Raw genomic sequence first — 25,241 nt, forward strand, 5'->3', positions numbered from 1 at the left:
TAGGCTTTATCAACAGGGGCGCTAGAGGGCTGGATAGAAAGGCTGGCAGACGAGATCATGGTTCTTCGCTTGCTGTCAAAGGCAAGGCGCTTTATGGTTGTAGGAGTGGTTTTAGTTTCTAGCCTTTATCCAACTCAGTCCCATCCCCCCAATGGCCTCATTACATTCTAGAGATACGACAACAGGCAACTGGCCAGGGTCCTCCCATGCCACCCCCAGAGATCTGAACCCCAACTTGCAGGGCCCCTCCTGTGAGCTTCTAAATCCTGATAATCCCAACCTCTTCATTCCACCACCGCCCCCAGCTCCCGCCACCCTAGGGGTGGTAGCTCTTTTTGCCATCACTATCTGTTTGCTCAATATTCCCATTTTGCTTTTTCAGTTCTCCAATACATCCTGCCCACTGTAAGACCTCCCTTCACTGCTATGCGAATCCACTTATGCTACCTCCTCCAATGACCCACAACCCTTTCCATGGTCCCTTGACTAAGTCAACAGCAAAGGGGCCTGAGAGTGACTTTGCGGTAACACATCTGCACCAACCATGAAAATTTCATATCTCCTCTACATTTCTGAGAGTGGATAAAGCATCTGATGCAGAGGTTAGGGACTGGTCCAGTTGGCGGGGGGGGGGGGGGGAGGCAAGAAACCACTGACTCTACTAACAATCAAATAGAGGCAGAATTTTAATAATCCCTCATAATTCCATGTGATGTAAATTTACTGAACACCTATGTTTAAAAGGATTGCTTGGTGATAACGGGTGCATGAGAAAAACTTCAAACCTGGTGCTCTTGATGTGAACTTAGCAGACAAGTCTGAAAACAATCTTGGAATCAACAGTGAATCAAGTAATACAAAAATAAACAAATTTTTATGTCGGGGTAAGAAGACTAAACCTGCCACAGATACCAAAACCATGCTGATCTTTCTAGAAGGTAAGTTAGGTAGAACTAAAATTGGAGCTACAATGACTTTTGACCCTTGCTTTTACAACTTTATCATTAAAAAACCTATATGTTATTACCTTGTATTCCTCCCAATATCCTTTCTCTCCTTCTCTCTCATTAATCAATCACCACTTAACCTCCGATTTTCTGCTATGCACATGACAACCCAAAGTAAAGGTATTTCCTTCAAAGTGACTACATTTTGGCCAGTGGAATGTGGTTGAAGGTGGTATACACAGATAGAAGAAGCAAATGCCCCATTTGTTTCCTTCCTTCCTACTGCTAGAATGTGGACAAAGTAGTGAAATCTCAGGTGACAAAATAAATTTGGAGAAGGGGCATGGATCCCATATGGGGTTGTGAAGAGTTGCCTGATGAGTTTGGGTGTTTATGTAAGAGGATAAAAAAAAAATCTAACTTTTTTGGATGTCTGTTATAGTAGTCAAATCTATATTTTAATGGATATAAACCCCAAATATCTAGTTACTACCCCATAACATTTACATAGAGCCAATAGAGAAAGCCAACTGGTAACTTTGAACTTTTGGTCTGCTCTTCCGGTATTTCCCCAGGGAAGGCTGGAATAGTGGTGAAAATCATCTGTTTCCGAGCAGATACCATTCAAAGACTTCCAGAGGCATTGTGCACACTGAATACGGAGTGAAACTGGTCAAGACAGATGATGTTGATTTTGTACACAGAAGTTCCTTGGAGATAAGGAAGAATATCTGTGATTACTGCAGGGAGTTTCCAAAAGACAAGGTGGTGTTTTCAGTGCAAACTTTATTAGACTCATATTTTAAGAAGCTTTGCTCAATCTTCCCTATGCAGAAAAATGTATCCCTATAACATATGTGATATGAATTTGGTTTTAAGTGCCTGCAAAATGTTAGTAAAAGCATTTATTTGTTTTAGGGGGCTTGTTTTGATATTTTCATCATATGATATGAGCTTCTAGTACTGAAACATAATTTATACACTGGACATCTATTTCTATATGAACAGCAATCTAAAAGCTATTAAAACCACTTGTCTCACAGCTGAAGTCAAGGGATGACTTCTGTTGGGATTCCCTGTGACAAGAGAAAAATTCTGAGATGTCCTAAATTAAATTACAGCAGTCCAGAGAATGAGAGAAAGAGACAAGAGTAGTTTAACCAGTCAGTAGCTGTGGGCCAAGTAACACTAGACTGCTCACATTCCTGCATGCATGTGGGAGTTCTGAACCAACTTCCAGGCGGTAAGTCACCACCAGATGCCACCGCATCCTGCTGATCGCAGGAACTTTCAGGACTGCTGCCCTCAACCAATCAAAACCAGTAAATATTTCTTCCTTCAGGACTGTGCACCTATCCTAGAACTGCCCCCGCTTCACATTTCCCTGCCCCTCTTAACTGTAGCCAATGTAAATTCTTTCCAAACAACTTACATCTTTCTTCCCCAAAACATAATGTATAAAAGCACCCACCAACTCCAGGACGGCAGACATGTTGCCTTCTCCAGCTGGCACTGCTACTGGTGGTTTAGACTTCACGGCCCAGGACCTGGTCCTTTTCTGGCTACCGTTTGGCTCCATAAACCCTATCTTTCAGAAAAGCTTCTGACAGGGAAAGTTTTTTGTTAAACAGCTCTATAAAAGAAAGTCCTAAATATAAATACTTAGCCCATTCATCGGGCTGTTGATGCAATGGAGCCAGATGTAGATGACTGCCAAACAGGGGCTGTTCTAAGAAACCTATTTTAACTGACTAGTAGGATTTTTCTATAACTGTGAAATACTCATACTGGATGAGACTGTCCAACAGGACTGAAATCATTTCTGAAAAATAATACAGCAAGATCAATGAGTTGTGTCCCAATGGAAAGCAATACAGGGAGCATGACTGCTGAGGTCAGCGTGTCGTAAAAGGATTACATGGGTTCCTCAAGTCTGCAGATTAAGAATGAAGTGCAGGTCTCACTGGGGGTCATGACCAGGAGACAGTATTTGTGAACCGAACAAAAGCCACTAGAACAACTTGGACCTCTCTTCTCTAGGGCAGTAAGACCAGAAGCTAACCAGCTGGGGACCAAGGGAGTGGCGTAAAATAGGAGCGGACCACAAGAAGTTTAGGGGCCCCCTGAGGAAGCAGCCATGTGTTAAGAGGATTACAGTCATTTAGAGTCATGCACCATAATGAGGAACCTTTCTGACACTGGAGATATCAGTGTGGTCTAAAGTGGTTAAAGGAAGCTTCTGCAAAATACAAATGATGTATTTACAAAACTGTGCACTCAAAACTTATGTAATGTTATTAACCAATGTCACCCAATACATTTAGTTTTATAAAAAAGAAAGCTGCAGAGGAGAAATTGGAACTTGGATGGATCCTGAAAGATGAGAAGATTAAGACAGCTGGATGGCGACTCGCCAAACATGAGCATGCAAGTAATGGCCTAAAGGGAGAATTCTGCAAACCCAGGCAGCTAGTCCTGCCCTGGAGATAGGTGCAAGCAACTATGTAAAGCACTGGCCAGCAACATCACCCAGGCAACTAACTCCTTTACTTTGATTCAGCTATTAACAAACTCCTCTCTCAGGATGCTAGAGTTCTTTTAAGACTGAATCTGTAACCAGGTCAGTTTGTGAAAGACGAGCTAAAATCTTAAAGTTTATTTTCTGTAGGACTTTTCAGAGCTTTCAACATGCCACTATGCACTGTGCATCTTTGAGGGGTTGACACAACATGCAACATTTCTCAACCTTATTGGTCCAAGAACCCTTTTTAAAGTAACTCCTACTAATACATCTTGGTTCACAGAACTGTGGATGAAAAAAGGGGCCATATACTAAAGCTGACAAGCTCAGGGGAGGGCCAGCATGGCAGGCCCTACAAGCTCAGAGACCAAACTCATAGCTAACCATAGGATGGTCTGATAGAATTCCTAACTAAAGGCAGGTCGTGATGGGTAGTCACATCCTAGGCCTGTAGCTTCCCTGACAAAAGTCAATGTTTACCTTAAGTGAGCTTGTCTATAGTCTTTAAAAAAAATTTTTTTTATTGTTAGTTTCAGGTGTACAGAACAATGCAAAAGTTATCCTTTTCACCCTCACAAACTAACAACTCCCCCCCCCCTCTACTGCCCTCCCACCCTCGATATCACGCTTATCTATTACAATTCCATTGACTCCATTCCCACACTCTACTCCACGTCCAGTGACTATATGTATATATAATTATAGTTGACATACAATATTATTCAACATCAGCTTCAGAAATACAGTGCGGTGGTCAGGCCTCTACACCGACTATGAAGTGGTCTCCCTAACAAGACATGAGTCCAACTGGCCTCCTAAAAAATATTTACAACATTATTGATTCTATTCCCCAGAGATGGTATTTGGGGAAAAGATAACAATAAGGGTTCTGTAGTCTTGAGCTCTCGTGCCCTGAGGGATCTGAAAAAAAGGGGATTATGCTGACATTCCAATGGTATGTTATCTTAGATGCAAAAAGACAATAGACTGTCTTTTCTATCCCAGACAGTCTATTGTCTTTTTGCATCTAAGATAACATACCCTCTCTGTGCTCTGTGAATGTTAATTATTAACTATCATGTATCCATCGGTATAAAAGATGTCTCTCTCCATTTTACTTTTTATCCAATCCCAGAGATTTTTTCCTGCTTTGCTTTCTCCCATCCCCTTAATCTACCACCAATGGATTTCACGTAACCCTCCTTACATCTCCTCCTTTGATTCTAATGTATAAAATACGCTGCACAACTGCCATTCGTGGGAACATTTTCTCAATCCCTTGAGATTTTGCTTCCCAGCAATTGTCGTCAGTTTGCCTCAAATAAACTCATAAAACTTCTCTACAGGTTGGACGTTCTTGTCGCCAGAACCAGTTCAGGAAGTGCTACTGGGGATAGGGAATCCTGCCTGAGAGGATGGGCTCTGCAGTCAGCCTGGGTGTCATCTCTGGTTCCATTATCTACAAGGCCAAGTGATCTCAGGCACAGGGTTTGACTTCTCTAAACCGCAAATTTCCTCATCTGTAAAATGTCAGAAGATTAAATTGAGAATGTAAACATGCTTAGCAGAGAGCACAGTGAGAATTCAGTGAAAGTTCCTTCTTAGTATTTGATGCTCACCAATCAATTTTCACACTAGAATTCAGCTCCTTTCATGAGTAGAAAGAGACGATGCTGACCTTATTATATTACTACAAATAAGTATAAATAAACATGCAAACAAAATGCGTATGTGAACTTAAAATAAGATTCCAGGACATAGAAAAAAGGAGCCCTATCGCTGCACAATGAAAAAGGTCTAGTCCAACCACACGATGACTAAAAGAAAGGGCATAATGTCCATTTTTAAATGTTTATAATATGGAGAAAAATATTTGAGAAAACCCAGAAGTGGCTGAGTTGAACTGATAGAAAAAAAAATTATTCTTCATGACACAGAGACAATAGGAACAAGATTAATAAGTAAAATTAACAATGTATTTACTGCGCCTCCTAATTAACCCCATGGCAGTGACTAAGATTTTTAAAAACTTACTCGCAAAGCAGAAGTTTAAAAGCTTTAGCGTGATCAGCAACCACAACTCAGATTAAGTTGTGGACTACGCTAGGGGGAAGAATAAGGAAGAGATAGTGAAATAAATAACTGCAAAGAATAATTGCTTTTCTGCCGTTTTGCTCCCCCTTGATCACTTCTGTTTTTCTCCTTAATTGTTGGTTTAGCTAGGAAGCACCCCAAATTTGTTTAAAAGGCAAATTTTATAACCATCTTACAAAACTCAGAATCATACTTATACTTTTTCTAAGCAGTTTCACGTGAAAAACAATTTTGCAAATGTGGTGTACACAACAATTTAGGATCTGTAACTCCCAGTATACGGGTATTTCTTTTCCCTAATGCTTAAACCACCTGAATGTTCAAATTACCAGATATTAAAAGATTAGTTTACAAAACAGCACATATCCTAGAAACAATATCTAAATTATTTCTACAGTAAAATAAAAAAGATAATCCACAAAGCAATATATATGTGTTCTATGACTACATATACTTAAATTTGGGCCAGGAATACAACAAACAGCTTATGATAATTAGCTTTGAATAAGATAGAGTATAGATAATTTTTAGTTTCTTGCTTTCACTTCTTTATATTTTCTACAATGAACATACATTTACATTCAGGAAAAAAGCATATATTTTTAAAGTAAATAAATGATAGTATTTTCCTCTTTCCCCATTTTAGAATATTGGTGCATTGAAGGGCGTAATGTTTAAGGCAAAAGTCACAAGGTCCAGGAGAAAAGACAATACTCAACCCTTTTTCACTTAATAATTCAAAATAATGAATTCATAATAAATTTGCATAACTTAATATTTTGCATTCTTTTAACTACTCTTGAAATGATGTAGAAATTATTACACACTCATCCAAGAAGGAGGGGGGCGAGGCAAGAATAGCATGTAGATAAACTGCAAGTTAAACACTGGCCTAGGAGCTCTGATGAACTTCACCTAATGGAAGCACAAGAATATTGCTACGAAGTAGATGCATGTCTACTTTACAGATGAGGAAAAGGAAGCTAGGAGACGTTGAGTCAACAGGAGAAGCTCACTAACGCTATTAACAGTGTTTTACATGAGGATTTTAACCCATGTCAGAGTCCACGTGAACTGTTACTGTATACTGATGTTTTAGCTTTAATCCACCAGGTTGTCCTTGGGGAGCTATACATGACACAGTACGCTACAATGAACATCAATATAATTTCCCCAGAATATTTAGTATTCATGGGGATTAAAATTCATAGTTCTCAGCCCAATCATTTTTAAAAAGAAACACCATGTATGTAGTTTCGAGGTCCTCATCCTTCCTACCCGCGACCGCCAACACAAATGGTTGTGCTCTAGCAAAACTTCTCCTCCTTTTAAATAGCACACCCTTCTCTTCTTGCCTACACCCTGGTAAGGAATGCTGTAATCAACTTGAATGTGCCTTCAGTCTTTTTTATTAATTATGGACTTATTTGGATTTTTCAAAATCTCAATGAGACAGTGATAAGAAAACGCTAAATATCAGATTAGTCTAAAACCATGAGATTGCTGAATCTCTCGAACTTAAACAGAGTTTATGTCTTTTACTTGACTAGCAGCCTACAGTTTATTACATAACCACAGAAACTGTTACACAGTTCACATAACAGCAGCTGAAGCAGGACACGGGTAGGCTCTCCGGCTCAAACAAGGAAAGTAAACACTTCCCTGGCAGCACAGATTTGACCTCCAATACTTCCTGGTAACTAGCTTAAAGTACAGTATGAAATGCCAGGTTTAGTATTCCTGAGCTGTATAGCTTGTGCTAAATATTCCAAACATTTTAATTCATTACACTGACTGGGACAGAAAGCACTTAAGCAGTATTATAAAAATCATACAAACGTAGTGCCTATATTCTTAGAAGATCAGGGAATTCTCTCAGTGAAGTAACTGGAGTAACCCAAGTCCTAGATTATACTAGTTTTCCCTCCCCAAAATGAATTTTTCTACTTTTCCTTTTGCAATTTATGGATCTTTACTCTTAGCAGTAAGTTAGGCATCTAAATGACATTGCCCTTTCAAGATTCCAGGTGCCACTGAGTGCACCATTTACTCCTTAAACGTATTTAATGAGGTCATGCCCACTGCTCCATGCTTTCACCGAGCAAGGAAGAGAATTCAGCCAACCCAAGTCTTCTCTGGGCAAGAAGCTGACTTCCAAAGGAGAATGAACAGGTTGAAATGCAGCCAATTTCTCATGCTTTTTGCTTCCCCACATACCAGTCAAAGCATGGTGGGTTTTGTTTTGTTTGTTGTTTTACTTTTTTGCCGTACATCACCTATTACAAATATATTTTTAAATGCACACTTGCGATATTCTAAATAAAAACAGCTATGAGTATGAGTACTGGCCCACGAATTTACGAAATAAAAGTAAATCAAATATATAGCTACATGGAAGGCACTAGAAATAAATCAGGCGCTTAACTTAATAAGGCACTTTATATTTTCTCATCATTTTTACCACTTAACTCTGAGAAGGAAACTAATGCTTATAGTCATCTGATGAGAGGTGGTAAAAATGGAGAGAAGGAGACTGAAACTTCAACTGACAGGATATTAACATGTCAAAGTAACAACAACAATACTGCTCTAAATCTATTGTTCATTTAAAAAAATTATCAGAAAAATGTTCCACTTAGTGATTTAAATTTGATTTGATTTTCATCACTGCATATATGAGGCAATTTTAAATTAAGCCCATACAAACCAAGGAAAATCTGCAGTCTTTTGATGGAAGGACTCTCCTGCAAGAAAACCAAATCTCTAATCTTTCTTCCATTCCTAGTCAATATTTCACAGGATGCAATAGCTTCTTAAAGCATTTTGTTTAAAAAGTGAGGCACGGAAGAGGAGCTGTGGGGAGGGGATGCATAGAGATTACAGAAAGAACATAAAGTTTTTAAAAAGTTCATTATCTCTAATTTTAGAAATAAAATATTTTTTCATTACGACTGACTCATCACAAGAGTTATGGATATGACAGGAGACTGTGAAGCTTCAGCTATCTTTAATTAAAAAGAATTGGATATATCCAGAAAGTGCAATCTCTATGTGTGTTAGAAAATTGTGAGTAAGCTGCTAGCCTTCTCATTCAAAGGCCACATGCTGTGTGCCCAAATGGCAGGCTTGGTTTATCTAGTTATCTTGCAGTCAATAAAATATATGACTGACATTTTTAACCTTGAACGAATCACTCTCATTTAGCATCCACTGGGACTCAAAGAAACTGACTGAACACTCAACAAATGTCTCATAATCCAAAAAAGAAATCCTCTGTCCCAAGGGAGAAAAAAAAAAAAAGTTAAACAGACTGCAGTTATTTTCATAAAGAACTAAAGGAATAGCAGGAAAAGTATTGCAATTCATTAGAAAAGAAAAATACTGAACAAATATCTATATATTATCTTTGCATTTACCTTCAGTTTCTGATTTTCTGTAATATTAAAAATCTATTCCTTGTCACTTACAACAATTTCCTTTTAGTTACTCTTTCTGCATTTTATCAGCCCTCCTAAGTCATAAATCATCACACAAGACATGCTTGCTTTTAAACACAAGTACCTGGCATTTAAGATAAAGAAGTACATGCAAATCAGAATACATATTTCAAGCTGTTCATGTTATCATCAGGAAGTGATTTTTGCGAACATATAACAAAGATTTTAACATTTACTTTTCTCTTAGTGTAACCAGTTAATTGAGCAGAGGTCAAGGATGATAACTGCCTCTTATGAAACATGACTGTACCACTGTGAAGCTATTTATTAGATTCCCTGGCTGCGATTGTCTTCAATTTAGTCACAGGTATAAGATGCTCAAACAATAGTGAGAGGATGGCACTCGTCCTGCATTAGTAACTCATGGAAAGTAAAAAGAAGCCATACTCATTAAAAACCTTCCTCAGATTTCCAAGACGATGCTGGGGAAAATAATCTGAGTACACCCCTGTAGCATACACATATTTTGACCCATACTTCAGATGACGCCAGCGGTTCTTTCCTCAAGATCAGGACCTGGGAAAAGGGATGGATGGTATTTTTGATTCTATTATCTTGCTGGTTTGATATCACTGTTACAAATTTTCAAAGTTAATAACTGTGTTACATTTATTTTAAAATATGTGCCATGGTCTTCGAGTCTACTTGTTAACTACGAAAAGAAGAGTAAGAGTCATCTTAATTTCATACAGAAAATGTATTTCTAGCTCTTTGGAAATCATCCTCTTTTAGCACATTTTTAGAATACAGAATTTCAGAAAACTATTTGCTGTAAGTATTTTTCTCTTTACTACCCACTGGAATCTCCCTGGACTGTAATAAGTTTATTTTATTTGACCACCACAATAGAAGCACTCTCCTCCAACCTTCTTTTGCAAATACTGGACTTCGGATTTCATCTGAGGCCATCATGCAGACAGCAATAGTTAATGAAACTGCATGCCTATATTCCCTAAATCTATCAATTATTTGCTTAAATGTTAAATGTAATTATATATTTAAATGATCAAAATTTCCAGTCTTGACAGTGATCTTGTAGATTAAAAAATGAAACACCCCACCATAGTAGAAAAATCTGCATGTGTAAAGTAATCCGACTTCAGTCATTTCCAGTCCATTACATTAAAAAGCACTTTGTAGTAATTTATTCTGTACCATAATTGAGAGCTTATTTGCCAAAAATCTAATGGGTTTTTTATTCATTTTAAATCACCCTGGCAAGAGTTAGCAGACTTTTGAACAGGGGGTTGTAAATGCTTTCTTTCAAAAGAGAAGATGTGAAACGTTGCAGATTGTAAAGGTAACAAATACAAAGATTTACATGGGACACCTTGCTGTATTAGAGATTAAGTGACTAATTTTGTCGAATTAGCTAAATTTTAAGAAACATAATGATCAGATTATCTAATAATAATTTGCCAGAACAAATACTGGGGGAAGGGGACCTGGATTTAAGTCATTCCAAGTAAGCATAATTAAAACCTATACCTAATAAGCCAAATGCTTTAAAAATGCCTAAGACAAGTTTTGAAATGGCTATATAAAGTGTACTTTCGATTTCATAGGTACCTGGGCTAATACTGACAAAAACTCCAGTGTAATACATTACATGGTAAATTTTTCTAGGCAAATATTTCCCATCACGAATATCTACTTTTCATGGTAGCATTAAACAATCAAGCAAATAAAAATACCTTCATTGATTTACCCCACTAGATTGCTCCTGAGACATTTTTGAAATGTTTATACAAATGACTAATAAACTATAAAACTAAATAGAAACAGAGTCTACATATTATGCTCCTTCCTTCCAGTTTTCTATATCTGAACATCTTGTGAACCCTGACAAAGAAAATAGCTACCAAGAAGGTCTCCTGGTGGCTAACTGAGCTAAAATTTAAAAACAGAGCCTAGTACACAGGAACCTCTCACACAAACTGGGCTTCAGGGAGAAGCCTTCCCTAAGCTGCCTGCCTCCCCAACTGAACTGACTGCCTGCTCTGTGTTCCTGTCATCTGAGACAGTCCTTATAAATGAGTTCCTGGACTGTATTTCAACCATTAGGACTGAGACTTTCCATGTCCAATCAAAGCCATGCAGCTATTATCTCATTTGCATGAGAACGGACCAATCAAGGGCCAGAAACAGGAAGTTCCACTATATAAGTCAGCTCCCTCTGAAAGAATGAACACACGGGAAATGTTGAATTGGGGATGTATCACCCAGCATATTAAAATATCTAAATGTAGGAAGTAGTTAACTGTTCAAAGGAAAATTTTGAAATTATTAGAAAATAAACATGATAATCTATTAAAAAAGAAGAAAAAAGAATGAACACACCCAATTTCCGGTTCCACCTAAGGCTGTTTCACCAGCTGGGGCTGGAACTGAAACACCTAAGGCATCTCACCAGAGCAGAGCTGACAGGGCAGGGCAGGGCAGGGCAGGGCAGGGCAGGGCAGGGTGGAGCAGGGCTGTCTAGCAGAAGGGCCTCGCCCCAAGGCCACCTCACAGCCATGCTGTTTCATAACTGACCTGTAACACTATTGAGCTGCTCCACAGCCATGCTGTATCACAATTAAGCTGTTGGCACTGAACAAAGTTTCCTTCTTTACTGTACTCCAGACTGAGGATTCCTGTTCGCATTGAATTGGTGCCAACGACCTTGGGTTTACAATCGTTATCCAGATATCTTTGATATATTCTGACAAAATGAAACTTGCATGACTCACTTAAGTATACTAATCATTTTGTTTTGTGCTAGGGTTATAAGGCAACTATTTTTCCAATAATAGGTGTTAATAAAATATATATGAAATATTTACTTCAAATTTAACAGAATAAAATTGTTTAAAGTTTAATAGTAAACGCTGACAAGTAAGACTTCTAGAGTACTTCAAACATCATGGCTTAGAGAGTGTTCCCCCCTCCCCCGCCAGCTGAGCCATCCTGCCACCTGTTGGCAGCTCTGCTGCAGCTCAGCTCGGGCAGGGAATCGAACAGCTGTTGCTCAGAGCTCGCACTCTTAAGTGAGCTCTTAACCAACTGAGCCACTTGGCCGGCCTGAGACTTCATTGTTTATAAAAGTACAATTGTACTTTATTGTCCTATTTTTTTCTATTTAGCCTTTCTAAAGAATTTATCAAAAAGCAATTCTCACAGAAGCATAAAGGTAGTGCACTGATGTTATAATATCACTTCTTAACAAGTGTTCATTCTTAAAATTCTGTAGAACTGTTCAAAAGTGTCTCATAGTACATTAAGAACCTGAGACAACTGCTCCGCTTCAATAGCGAGACTCAGTGAGTTAGATTTAAAACAGGTTCCCACTGGAGAAGAGTTAGGCATTTGCACGGTTGTAAAAGCTACTTGCAAACCTTCCTCACATTAAAGAGAATATCTTATTACAGGCTTTTTTTGGTTTCTTTTTGGTGTTTTTATTAAAAGGAAAACCAAGAGTCAAAGGATAATTACAGACAGTTTAATAAACAGAAATGCTGACATACTCACCTTCTCATAAGAGTGACAAAAAAAAGTTGTCAGTTTCTCAGTTAATATCTATTTAAGACATACTTACTCTTTAATTAATATCAACTTGTTTTATAAGATGTACACATTACTGGTGAATATGTAGTTTCACAGTACCTACCTCAATACTTAAGCACTAAACCATTGTATAAAATATTTTATAAAGGTAAGAACTACAAATGCTAAAATGACGTTTAAGCCAAATAATCATTAAGCATGTAAGCTTACTATTGAAGAGAGTAGCAAAACTCTTGAGGCCCAAATGTATTTTTAAGCCCAGGGACACAATAAAAGATTAAAGATGAAAAAAATGATTAGGTCATCTATTCTATTCTAGCCTCATATAGTACTGCTCCCCATAGTGTGTGATTTAATTTTAACTCATCCAGTTTAAAACATCCTTGGTAATAACAAATTCCAATTGCTTTGCTTGGAAGCCTATTAGCAGACTAGTTGGTATTGATATAATACTGCAGTTAATTGTACCTTCTAGGTTTGGGAAACCAGAGTACTCTGCAGCAAGTCTATAAACCTAATTGGATAATGCAAAGTTAATTTTTTTCCTCAAGTTTCAGTGTACCAGTTCTTATATTCAGTGAACTCAATCAGGTCTCCCTGTTGGCACATTTAAATGCTTCTCAGGAGCAACACTTAAAAATGCAATGAAGGCTGGGAAGCCCAGAAGAGAATTTATAATGGAGCAGAAATGAGAACATTTCTCATTTTGAAATATTCAGGATTCTTAGCAAGCGCAAGTTAGTTCTTCCCTCTCCAAAAAAGACTTAAGCCCTTGGTAATTGCAGCTCCAGTTGTTTCAGTGTTGCTTTCAAGATCACAAGGCTGAACTAGAATTAAACGGTAGACCTCATTTGTAAAAATTAACATTACGGAAACCCTGAGCATAGTGTTTTGCTATTCTGTTTTTTTCTTTTAAATACACATCAGCCAAATTAAAGTATTAAAAACCAAGAAATGCCTAATATTCTCAGGGTAAAATTTATTTTCCAACATCAAATATTAAAATGTTCTAGTCACAGCTTTACAAGCTACTGGATTTTAGACTAAAATAGTATAAAAAAAAGCCTGTGTATTATAATCATATTTTAATGTCTATATTATATTAATATATAGTATATATCATATATCACAACTACATGATTATGGTTCAACTTAAAAAACATACCAGGGATGCCGAAAAATGTATACAAGTGGACACTTTGGTCAATGTTGCTCAAGCAGTAGTTCGCCATAATCAGAAGTGTCTGGGTACTGATGGTAATCACTTTGAGCACCTCTTGTAATTGCAGAAGTCAAACATGACTTGTATTCATCTTCTGTTATTGGTACATATTATTACAATTTTAATATTGTTTTTTTCTTTCTTAAAATGTGTATACACTTTTTTGGCACCCTATGTATACACGTGTCCACACACACACGCACACAGCAGTGGGGCGGGGGGAGGTGAAGGCAGAACAGATACAACCCCAAATGGGTTAAGTTCCTCTTTGATAGTTATGGGTTCGCTAATAAAACCCTTTCTTTACCACTGGAACTTCTTTTTCATCTGAGCGGGTTTTCCTGGATCATCTTATTTATGGAGATGCCACTGAAAATACTCCTGTTGTCCCTCTCTAGGCCCACTGGTCAGTTTAGCAGGCAGGTAAACTTGCTTCCACAGCCACTTGCTGCATCCTTAATTCTAATCAGATCTTGCTCAAATATTGTAGCACTTGAACTTGTTGATGGTCCAGCCTTAAAGAAATGATCTTTGCCTATGTTTTCTACAGGGCAATATTCTCGAAAGCATTTTACTTCTGCCTGTGCCTTCTTTCATCTCTCCCCTTCGCAGCACCTAAAATAAGGCGTTTTCCATGTTTCTTTTTTCCTACCCACATTTTTCTCCTCCTTCCACACGCACTTCTTAATCTACCAATCCGCTCCCCGAGCTTCGGGCCTTATGCTTCTGCCAATGACCTGCACTCTGCTTCCAGTATTGATTTCTATTCTGAGCTCCTACGTGGTGAACACATTCACTAGACTGACCTGAGGTCTGTAAAATACCATATGCCCAAACCAAACCATTCTTTTGTTTTACAGCCCCCAAATCTACACATTCTCTACACCAATGCTTCTCCAAGTGTGATCCCTGGACCACCAGCATCAGTGTCATCTGGGAGCTAGTTGGACATGTAAATTCTCTGCCCCATCCCAGACCTACTAATCAGAAATTCTGGGCATGAGGCTAAGTAACCTGTGCTTTAACATACCCTCTAGGTCAGCGGTTCTCAACCTTCCTAACGCCGCGACCCCTTAATACAGTTCCTCATCTTGTGGTGACCCCCAACCATAAAATTATGTTTGTTGCTACTCCATAACTGTAATTTTGCTACTGTTATGACTCGTAATGTAAATATCTTTTTGTTTTCCGATGGTCTTAGGCGACCCCTGTGAAAGGGTCGTTCGACCCCCAAAGGGGTGGCGCCCCACAGGTTGAGAACCGCTGCTCTAGGTGATTCTGATGCCTGCTGAAGTTTAAGCATCACTGCTTCAGACAGATCTAGTCCTTCCAAAGGCATCAGCATCTTTTCTTTCCTAGTACATCCAGTATGATTCCTCTGTCCAGCAGTTACGCTGGATAATTCTACTTTCACACTATCGCTCTCTTCATATTCCTTTCCTTGTTCTCTCTCTCCTAGTTTAGGTCTCATCATGTCTTACAGATTTCTCCTCACTGAAATCTAACCGTCACTTGCTTCCCGGTTAATCCTTGTAGCCCAGCTGTGACCATTCACAGTGTTCAGTCATTCAGGGTTCAGGTTCCATCTATCTTTCTAAGGTCCTCTTCTCCAGTGCTCCACCCCCCAATCCAATCTTCCAGCCATGAAGTCCCCCGGATTCACTGTAACCTTTCATGCTTCTGCATACACTGTTTTTCCATCTGCATGTACTCATGCCTCCCACCTTCCCTTTCTAAAATGAGCTCTCTGACAGCACCCAGCCCCATGGAGTAGATGCTGCTTTCTTGGTGATCCTACAGGACCCAGTGGACTAAGCTAATATAGTTTTGGCAATGTCTTTTTTTTGTTTGTTTGTTTGTTTGTTTAGCTGAGCCATCCTGCCACCTGTTGGCAGCTCAGCTCGGGTCGGGACTCGAACCCTGTTGCTCAGAGCTCGCACTCTTGAGCAAGCTCTTAACCAACTGAGCCACTCGGCCGGCCCTTAGCTAATACAGTTTTTTTTTCCTCACCCATCGCAGTTGCTATTTGTGCATCTGGCCCACAAACCTGTGACCCAAAAAGTTATTATTCATTTTGTTTATCTAGGGCTATCTCACATAGTGAGATGATCATATAATTTATCACGAAGCCCAAAGCCCTGCCTACATCTGCGAGCTTGCCACGTACTGTACTCCCCCAAACACACCACGCTCCAGGCATACTGGCCTTCTTTCTATTCCTCAAACATTCCAGCCTCAGAGGCTTTGAACTTCCTCTTCCCTCAACTTGGAATGCTCTTCCTCAGAACTGCATTTACAGATTTAAATTCTTTATGCCATCACCTTCCCTGACCTTTCCTAAGCGGTCCCCTCTGCCCTCTTTCACAGTATCCTGTATTGTCTTCGCAGTGTTTATTGCTATTGGAAATGACCTTTCTATCATCTCTATGTCCCCCTTTCAATGTAGTCCACAGGATCTCGTCTATGTTGTTAAAATCCACAAGGTAGGGTCCAAAGAGCAAAGCTCTGAAGTCAGAACACCTGAGGTTGAATCCTGGCTCTATCACTTCCTAAGTACATGAGTTTGGGCAAAGAGTTCACCTTTCGGTAACTCAGTGACCTCATTTATAAAGTGGGGATTACATCCAACTTGCATTAGAGGGCTACTGTTACAATTAAACAATATAGAATATGTAGAACACTTATCTGGCACAAAGTAAGGATTCAGTGTATGTTACCTATTATCGTTGCTATTATTTACTAGTCTATGGAATCTCCAATGCCTAGAGCAACAGATGGTACTTATAAGACACTCAATATTTGTTGAGTGAATTAGTGAATCAAAAGGTGATGAACAGGGGCCGGCCGAGTGACGCAATGGTTGAGAACTGGCAGAGGGCCCCAGTTCGGATCCCACATGAGGGCCAGTGACACTGCCCTCTACAGCTAAGATGCTGAACAACAGCTCAACCTGGAGCTGGGTGCCGTGAGTCGCCTGCAGCCCCTGCTGCAGTGGGTTGCCATGGGCTACTGTATGTAGCCAGCAGCCAGCGTGAGCGGCCAGCAGTGGGTTGCCATGGGCTACTGTATGTAGCCAGCAGCCAGCGTGAGCGGCCAGCAGTGGGTTGCCATGGGCTACTGTATGTAGCCAGCAGCCAGCGTGAGCGGCCAGCAGCCGCAGTGAGCGGCCGTCCAGAAGCCGGCGACTGATCTGCCTCACCCGGGAAGAGAGCAATGATGGTGCCAACTTGGGCCAGTGAAGCAATATCCTCCATAACTAGACTGAAGAACAAAAGGACAGCAACTTGTCTGTTCCCCTTCCCCCAATTCCCCAGCGCTATTCCCATCCCCAATTCCCCAATAAAATCTTTTTAAAAAAATGTGAAAAAAAAACCACAAAAAATTCTGAAGTTATAATTTATAAATATTCTATTCACATATGGCCCAAGCTCAGAATTCTGATTTTCATTCATGATGCATTATTTTCTCTCTCCGTTTCCAATTTACTATTGATGATCTAATGACGCTTATACTGACCCTAAACTGCCATATACACCTTATCTCCCATTCCACGTAGCTAGCCTAATTCAAAAAATAGCTATCTGAACTCAACTGTTCAACAGTTTTCATTATTTCCTTACCAGTAATTTGCTCTCCCTGAATGGCTTTTCTAAATCAACAACTGGTTTGGCTATTAATGAAACATAGCCTTATGACAGCTCTCATATTGTTTCCTTATCGATTAAAGGAAGAGGGGAAGAAACCCAGGCCATGGGAGTATTGTATCTTTTTCTTCAACTAGGATGTGGCCAGGGGCTTTTACCTTCAAGTATTCTTGAAATTCTCCAATGGGGTCTCACTGGTGGGTAGGAGGAACAGTATGGTGGTAACACGTCTGATACCTGACCTTTGACCATTAGGTAGGAAACACTTCTACAGCATGGACAGATATAACAAGTTGTTTGCATTTCTAGGGCGTCCAGATCCATGGGGGAGTCATAACTGAACGGTTCAGTACCTTAGGAGACGGGGGAGACACTCCATGAGCAAGAAACATGAATCGTGCCTCCAAAGGGCTCAGCCAGTGGTTGACAAGTACCTTTCAGAAACATGAAAACTTCTGATTCTCAAACCACAAGAATACATGTGTACACACAAGTCTGCATTCATTTTCAGAGATCTATTTGTAAAGCCCAGATTTCTTAGACTTGGTAACAGGGGAGTTTATCGCAGGGGTGGGGAAGGACAGCAAAATAGAACAAAAACCAACCTCAGGCATTTCACTTGGGGAGCTGAGACAACAGTGACCACTTAAGATTTAAGATACTATATATACTCTTTTGCTAAGTGATAGCTCCATCCCTAATAGTATAAATGGCGTTTCCCTTTGAAATAAAATCTCACTGTCAAGGGCAGAGTTTTTCAGGTTGCAAACAATCATCACTGTGATAAAATGGCTTTGGAACTTGACTGTGACTCATCCTCATTTAACAGATATTCCTTTCAACTGGTCTTAGCTTGCCAATCACATAAAACTTCTTTGCCTAGGAATGGTTCCTGAGTTAGTCCTACTATGTATACGCTGAACCTAATGGTTTGACTAAAGCAGCAATCGCACCCACAGAGAATCGTCAGTTTACAGGCAGCTTCTCACCAGTACTGAATTTGCTATACTCAAACCACTGAAAGAGGTTTCAACATTTCCATTACAAACTTGTATTTTCAGAAGCTTACAAGTCAACTTTAAACACTCAGAGGTAAAACCTGGGATACATGCTCTAAGAAATACTATAATTTATTTAAAGGAACTTTTTGTACTTTGCAAGTGCTAAATAGATGGTCTTAATAAATGCTGACCTTAAAATACCCAGAGGACAAAGCCTGAAAAATTAAGCTTTGCCACAATCATAAAAAACGTAAGAATGTATGAATTTTGCCTTCCCAACTTTCAGTAATATAACACATAATTTATCATCCCAGGCCTCCCAACACTTTCTTCTTCTTTACTCCCACATCCAATCACTTAGTCCTGATGCCTCTGCATCTTTAATAGCTCTTGAATCCATTTACCTTCCTCCACTTCTACTGTCACCCTGCCAATCCAAGCAACATCATGTCCCACCTGAACTATTATAACCTCCAACAGGACTCCTATCTGCTCTTTCTCTATACCAATTCATACTTTCTGTAGTCAACCAGAGCGATCTTTCCAAAACAAATCTGACCACATCTCTCCCCTACTTAAAAATCCTTGAATGGCTTCCCCACTGCTCTCAAGACCTAATCCTTAGCATGGTGTACAAGACCCAAACTTACCTTTGCATCCTCACTCTCTCTCTTCTCTTATTCTCCATGTTCTAACTATATTGATCTTCTTCCAGTTCCTCAGTTTGCCATGCTGCCTCCTACTTCAGAACCTTTGCACATACTTCTCCCTCTCAGGGGTGTCCTCCACCAATCCCCACTTCAACAACTACTGTTCTTTAAATCTTCAGATTTCAAGTCAAAAGTCCTATCTCCAGGTAAGGCTTTTATGACCAAGCTCCTCCATTTTATTACCACCCTGTTGTTGTTGTTTTTCGTTTCACAGCATGTAGGACAATTTTTATTTATTGATTTGTGGAGTCTCGATGAATGTCTTTTTCTCCCCCACTAGATCCATAAGGTTAGGGGCAATGAGTGTTTCCTCGAGAACTATCACTGGTAGATAGTAGGCACTCAAAAATGTTTGCCGAATAAATCAAATCATATACAACAGAGTAAGATTTGAACAGTAAAATCATTTTCCCCATCATTCACCTCAGAGAAACAGCAAGAGGCCCAGAGATAAAAGGGAGATAAGAAACATGTTTCTCTTGTCTTGACCATGGATAAAGGCATTTTGCAATAGTGTCTGGGCTGATCTAAAGCAAGGAAGTAGTCCAAGTTAAAAAGGGACCGACCAGGTTGCAACACACTTGAGTGCCTGGAACACTGAAAATATAAGACAAAAAGTGTACAGGGTGGAACTAGAAGTATAAGCTTGCTGGAGTAGAGGCAGAACCTATGATTTGGTACACTGAATTGTTCTAGCCATTTACAGGGATCCAAAAAAGTCCGTATGTGGATAAGCATGAAAGAAGAGGCAGGTGTCTCACAGTGGGTGGAGGCATCTGCAATCACAAAGTAAAAGAGCCACAGGGGTAAGGGAAACTTGGGAGTCAGAATCAGAGTACTGGTCCGAATCTTCCCTAAAGGTGATGTTCTAGGGCTTTATGTCAGAAGCTCTTAGGTTAGTTTAATTAAAGGGAGGCACAAGTCCTTTGCTCTTATGCTCTTATGATTTATCATCTGTACCTTAGTTACTATTTGCTTGCAAAGTTAATAAAAGGGTTTGGCTCTCCTGATCCATAAGCAGTCTTTTTAATGTTAATTATGTTTCAAAGTCTTAAAGTCAGCTTCTGTCTTTGGCAAATGATATAAATTACATTGGATCCACTGACGAACTTTATCAAATACACCCCTGCCTCGCTTAACGATGAATGAGGACACCTTCTGAGAAATGCGTCCTTAGGCGGTTTCGTCACTATGCGAACATCATAGAGTGCACTTACACAAACATAGGTGGTACAGCCTTCTACACACCTAGGTTATACGGTATAGCCTGTGGCTCCTAGGCTGCAAGCCTGTACAGCATGTCACTGTACAAAAACAACATGAGATTACATCAAGCACAAGAAAAACGATGCAATCAAGAGACATGGTAAACACGAGATGTATCAGGCTGCTGCCAGCCTAGCACAACAGTTTTACAACAAACTTTTTACATATAGAAAGAGTATACTCTAAAATAAAGATAAATAGTAAATACATAAACCAGTAAGTCATTATTATCAAGTATATGTACTGTACATAATTGTATGTGCTATTCTTTTATGACTGGCAGAGCAGTAGGTTTGTTTATACCAGTGTCACCACACACACACACACACACAATGCCTTGTGCTATGACATTAAGGTGGCTACCATATCACTAGGGAACAGAAATTTTTCAGCTCCATTATAATCTTACAGGACTACTGTTGTATATGAGATCCCTGGTGGAATGAAATATTATGCAGCACATGACTGAAAATCAAGATAGCACCACCTCCTACATCCATTAAATGAGCATTGTGGGTGGGTACTTACATGTCAGCACAAACAAAAAGTGTCAAAAGAGTTGAGTATTGGTGCTGATGTTCCCCCCACCTCTTTAGAAGCCTTGTCATCTGAATTGCAGGACATTCTGAACATGGTTAGTTTTGTCAGTTTTCCTCAACTTCTCTCCTCCTAGAAATGGGGTTTTAACATTTCTAGCTCTTTGTAAAAGATCATTTGGCTTAAAACAAATCTTCACAAACAACTGCAATATCCAGTTATCTTTTGTCAAATCATTTTGAAAGTAAAATCATATAAACGTCACCACCACTGCGTGCAAGTTGAGAGGCTTAAAACCACAAACACTGTGCGAAGGAAAATTTGGTATTGTATTATCTTTAACTTGGATGACTTGGATGGGAATCCACCCCAGGTATCAGAGAGATTCCACTGCGGTTTTCAAGACTTCGAATACTAAAACTTGAGAGTAGATCTAATATCATATACTGGAACTGAGAAGAAAATCTCTTCCTAGCATTCAAGAAAGGAAGCCTTTTCACTCAACTTCCTGATGCTAACTTTTCAGAAGTTAATAGGGGGGTTCACACAGATGCAACGCAGATAGTATTTGCAAAAGGCACTTGATACCAGAGCCTACAACTCCTCCGATGGCCCCTGGGCCACGCTGTGGCCCTGAACTTTTCATTCCCTCCCTTGCCCCCAAGAGCAGCGGCCTGGAGGGGCTAGCCCAGGCTCCAGGATTAGGAAGTAGGGGAGGGCACAGGTTCATTTGGCGGGGAGCGGGTCTGGCTGGAGGGCGAGGCCTGGAAGCTACATCTACCAGCAGGCTCAGGGAAGCCGCAGTCGCCGGGGACCCCTCCCGGCGTGACTCCGGGTAACTAAAGTTCCGAGGCGCCCAACTAAACCCTCCACGAAGCATGGGAGCGTCAAAGCTCCCACTTGCGCCTTGGGTGGCAGACAAACGCGTCCCAGCGGAGCGGTCGGGAGCTCGGCGTCCTTCGACATCGGGCTGAAAGGGCAGGCAGCCGGCGCCGAGCGGCGGGGCGCCGGCACAAGTTAGTTTTCCGGCCGAGCAGCCCCGCCGCAGCCCGCGAAGAGCAACCGGCTCCACGCCCCCCGGACCGCGCCGGCCCGATGCGGGCGGGCAAGCGACGCCGCTCGGGAAGAAGGGGTTTCCCGGCGGCGGCGGGGACCGGGCCCGAGAGCAAGGCTGGGACGCCCCCTCAGCTCCCTCCGGGCCAGCCACCGCTCTCCTCGAGGCACGAGGAAGGGCCGATCTAGGGCGAGGCCTTGGCCGCACGTCGCACCCCTTCTCGCGGCCACCGGAGTTGAGGGGGAGGCGGCGCTCTTCCTCAGAGCCGGAGGCGGGGCGCCATCTCCCTCCCATTCCCGGGCCGGCGGGCCGTGGGAGCGCCGGGCTGCGGGCACCCCCGGGCCGGCGGCGGAGGGAGGAAAGGCTGGACCGAGGAAGGGCCTGGTCCACACCGGTGATGGCAGCGGCGGCATCCCGCCTCCTTCAGGCCTGCCCGCGCCACAGGCCGCAGCCTGGACCCACCCCGCGTCCCCGGGCCGCGCCCGCCCCCCCCTTCCCGCATCCAACCAGGGACCCTACTCTCCTCCCGCTCCGCCCGGCAGTCCCCGCGTGGAGAGCGGCCGCGGGGACCCGCCGCCGCAGCGCGGGGAGCGGCAGCGGAGCCCGGGGCGGGGAAGCGCAGGAGGAAGGGGCGGCGAGGGGGCGGGCCGGCGGCGGGGACACGGTGCGCGGGGCTCGCCGCCCCGGATCGGCCCGCGCTGCACCAGCACCACCTGCGGAGCCGCGGCGCCAACGCCGCTCCCGACCCTGCCGCCCCCAGCTCCCGCCACTCGCGCGCGCAAACAAAACAAGTTGCAGGTCGCCGCCGCCGGAGGGGGCGGGCGTGTCACTCACCCTCATCCTGCTCAGCCGGCTCGGGTCGTCCAGCCGCGGGGACAGGGAAGACCAGAGGACCACTAACCCTAGAAAGCTTCCCACCACCAGCAAACTGCGTAAGATGAACCCAATCTTCAGCCTCATCTTCCTCCGGCAACGAGAGACACACCGCCGGGCGCAGCCGCCGCCACAGCTCTCCCCTCCCTCCTTCCCCCTCCTCCGGCTCTCCTCCGCCCTCCCCCACCCCTGCCGCTCCGGCTGCCGCCCTCTCCGCCGCCTGCCCTTTCCAGCTCCTGATCCGGAACTCCCCTAGGCTCTCCCTTCCCCCGGGCTCTTCCCTCCGCCCCCTCCCCTGGCCCCGCGGGCTCGGACTGCGCTCCGCGGCCGCGGCCACCCCCACCGCCTCCGGCGGCCTCCGCAGAGCTCCAACCTACCCGTGTGCCTCGCTCTTCTAAGCTTCCTGTCTACCTGCCCCCCGTCCAGCTCCGCAGTCCCCTTCTGTCTCCCACTGTCCACACTAACCTCCTTCGCAATACCCTATTACCTTGTAACTAACTTGCACTTTCCCCAGCCCTGGTCCTTAGCCTTAGCCTTTGCCACCACAGCTTAGCTCTTAAAGCTTCCAGATCCCCAAACTTTTATTGTAATTATGGGCCATAACTCGGTCCTTAGCACCTTTGCCCTCCAGGACCTTGCAGCCCGCAGCTCCCTCCCGCGGACCTGGAGAGGCTCTCGCCGCCCCTCCTGTTCTTCCACCCACTGCCCGAGCCCCCAGCCGCTAGGCTTGCAGGAAGCAAACCAGGAAGTCAGGGCTGCCGCAGCTGCAGCTCCACGTGGCTGATTTATAGCTGGGAGAATTTTTTTTTTCTTATTGATTGTTCTTGCCTTTTCACACCGCTCCTTAAGGAGATGGATTTGTAACCGAAAGGCCCAGGTGAGATGTGCAAATATCACTGGACTGGAGAATGGAGGAGCTCACTTAGAAATAAACCAGTATTTCGCTTCCTCTTGAGCTAATCAGAAGAAAGCCAATGTTATGCTAATAAGCAATATCAACATTGTTCTTGGGTTGGTAAGTTTCTATTGTTAAGGACCTGATTTTTTGCCACTTGATGGAAGTTGCTTGATTTGTTTTTCAAACACCTTTTCTGCCTGAGACAAATTATACGGGAAAGGATATTGACATATGTTTAGCCAAATGCTGCATCCTGAGGAAATAATTTTTGTGACCCTCTTTCCCAATAAAGATGTCGATCACTTTACTGTATCGCCAAGTGTATGTAATTACGTTATCATTGTACCATATACTAAACTGCCTAATTTAAGTTGAACAGAATTTTTAATATCCTAAGTTTTAGGATGGTGGAATTTGATCTTTATTTCCTAATATTAGCTCATATTTGCAAGTACTTTAAAACAAGTAAAACCTGGTTAAAGTATCAGAATGAAATAGAAAATTTGAATCATCAAGGTAGATAAAGAATAGTACGAAACTAACATCACGTGCTTCATTGTTTGGGTTACCATACCTTGAATACTGGGGGGTTCTGTAAATGCCACTATTTCAGAATTTCCACAAAATATTTGAAGTGATATCCTTGTGAACAACGTGGGGGAATGTAGAATGGATGACAGTATAGTTAGCTCTATTCTTGGTTGGCTGAATAACTGTACACAGAATTTCTTAAAAGCCTAAGATACACAGCACCTGGAGGAGGCGGGATCAAGTGTCTAACACAAATCACAGATTCAGCATTTTATCAACCACTTACGTTAAAAACCAGTTGCTTTTGTATAAGGAAGACCTGACTGAAGACCATCTTTGGTGAAAAACATCTGGAATATTTAACCAATAAAGTATTGAACCTGCTGGGTAATGGGCAAAGCTAATGCCCTACTCCTGGGCGAAGATGCAGGTCAATGTTGGGACCCAGGAATCACCTGTTAATATGCACCCTGGTGATTCTGATCCAGGTAATCTGGGCACCACCTTCAGAGAAACACTGAAAGGAAGGGCAGCTTTAGGAAAGATTTATTTAGGTAACTTTGGAAGGCAGGAATAGGATCATTTGTGCTGTTGAGCTGTTCAGAAATGTGGAGGACTTCTTTGCAAAGCAGTTTCCTAGACAGAGACTAGGCTTGAAACAAGTGACCTTGAGAAGATCTTACTGATCATATGAGGGAATAATTCTATTTGAAATTAGCAGTTGAACTCCACCGGAAGTAATTAAACCTTTCATTTGTGCTCCTATTTGCACAGTCAAAGGAGACAGGTTTTTATGGCTAAGAAAATAGGAAGCTTTCTTTTTACTGTGAAGAGCATGGTTGGGCAGGTATGAAAATTGAAAGTGGTACTTATCACTCAAGTGGCTAGAATGGTTGGTGG

The 25,241-nt window shown here is 41.9% G+C and overlaps 1 protein-coding gene across 3 annotated transcripts in view; it reads right to left on the reverse strand.

Moving 5' to 3' along the window:
- GALNT7 (polypeptide N-acetylgalactosaminyltransferase 7) overlaps positions 1–24,104 on the reverse strand; it is a 138,019-nt gene extending 113,915 nt beyond the window's left edge. For 2 of the 3 annotated variants that reach the window (XM_019636185.1, XM_019636186.1), the window contains exon 1: positions 22,874–24,104. In XM_019636185.1, coding sequence (XP_019491730.1) covers positions 22,874–22,999 — 126 coding nt within the window. In that variant the 5' untranslated portion in view covers positions 23,000–24,104. The remainder of the gene's footprint in view (positions 1–22,873) is intronic. The other variant, XM_019636187.1, reaches the window with a different exon arrangement.
- Positions 24,105–25,241: the final 1,137 nt, after the last annotated feature.

Source organism: Hipposideros armiger, unplaced genomic scaffold (assembly GCF_001890085.2).
Source record: "Hipposideros armiger isolate ML-2016 unplaced genomic scaffold, ASM189008v1 scaffold_27, whole genome shotgun sequence".
Taxonomy (NCBI): domain Eukaryota; kingdom Metazoa; phylum Chordata; class Mammalia; order Chiroptera; family Hipposideridae; genus Hipposideros; species Hipposideros armiger.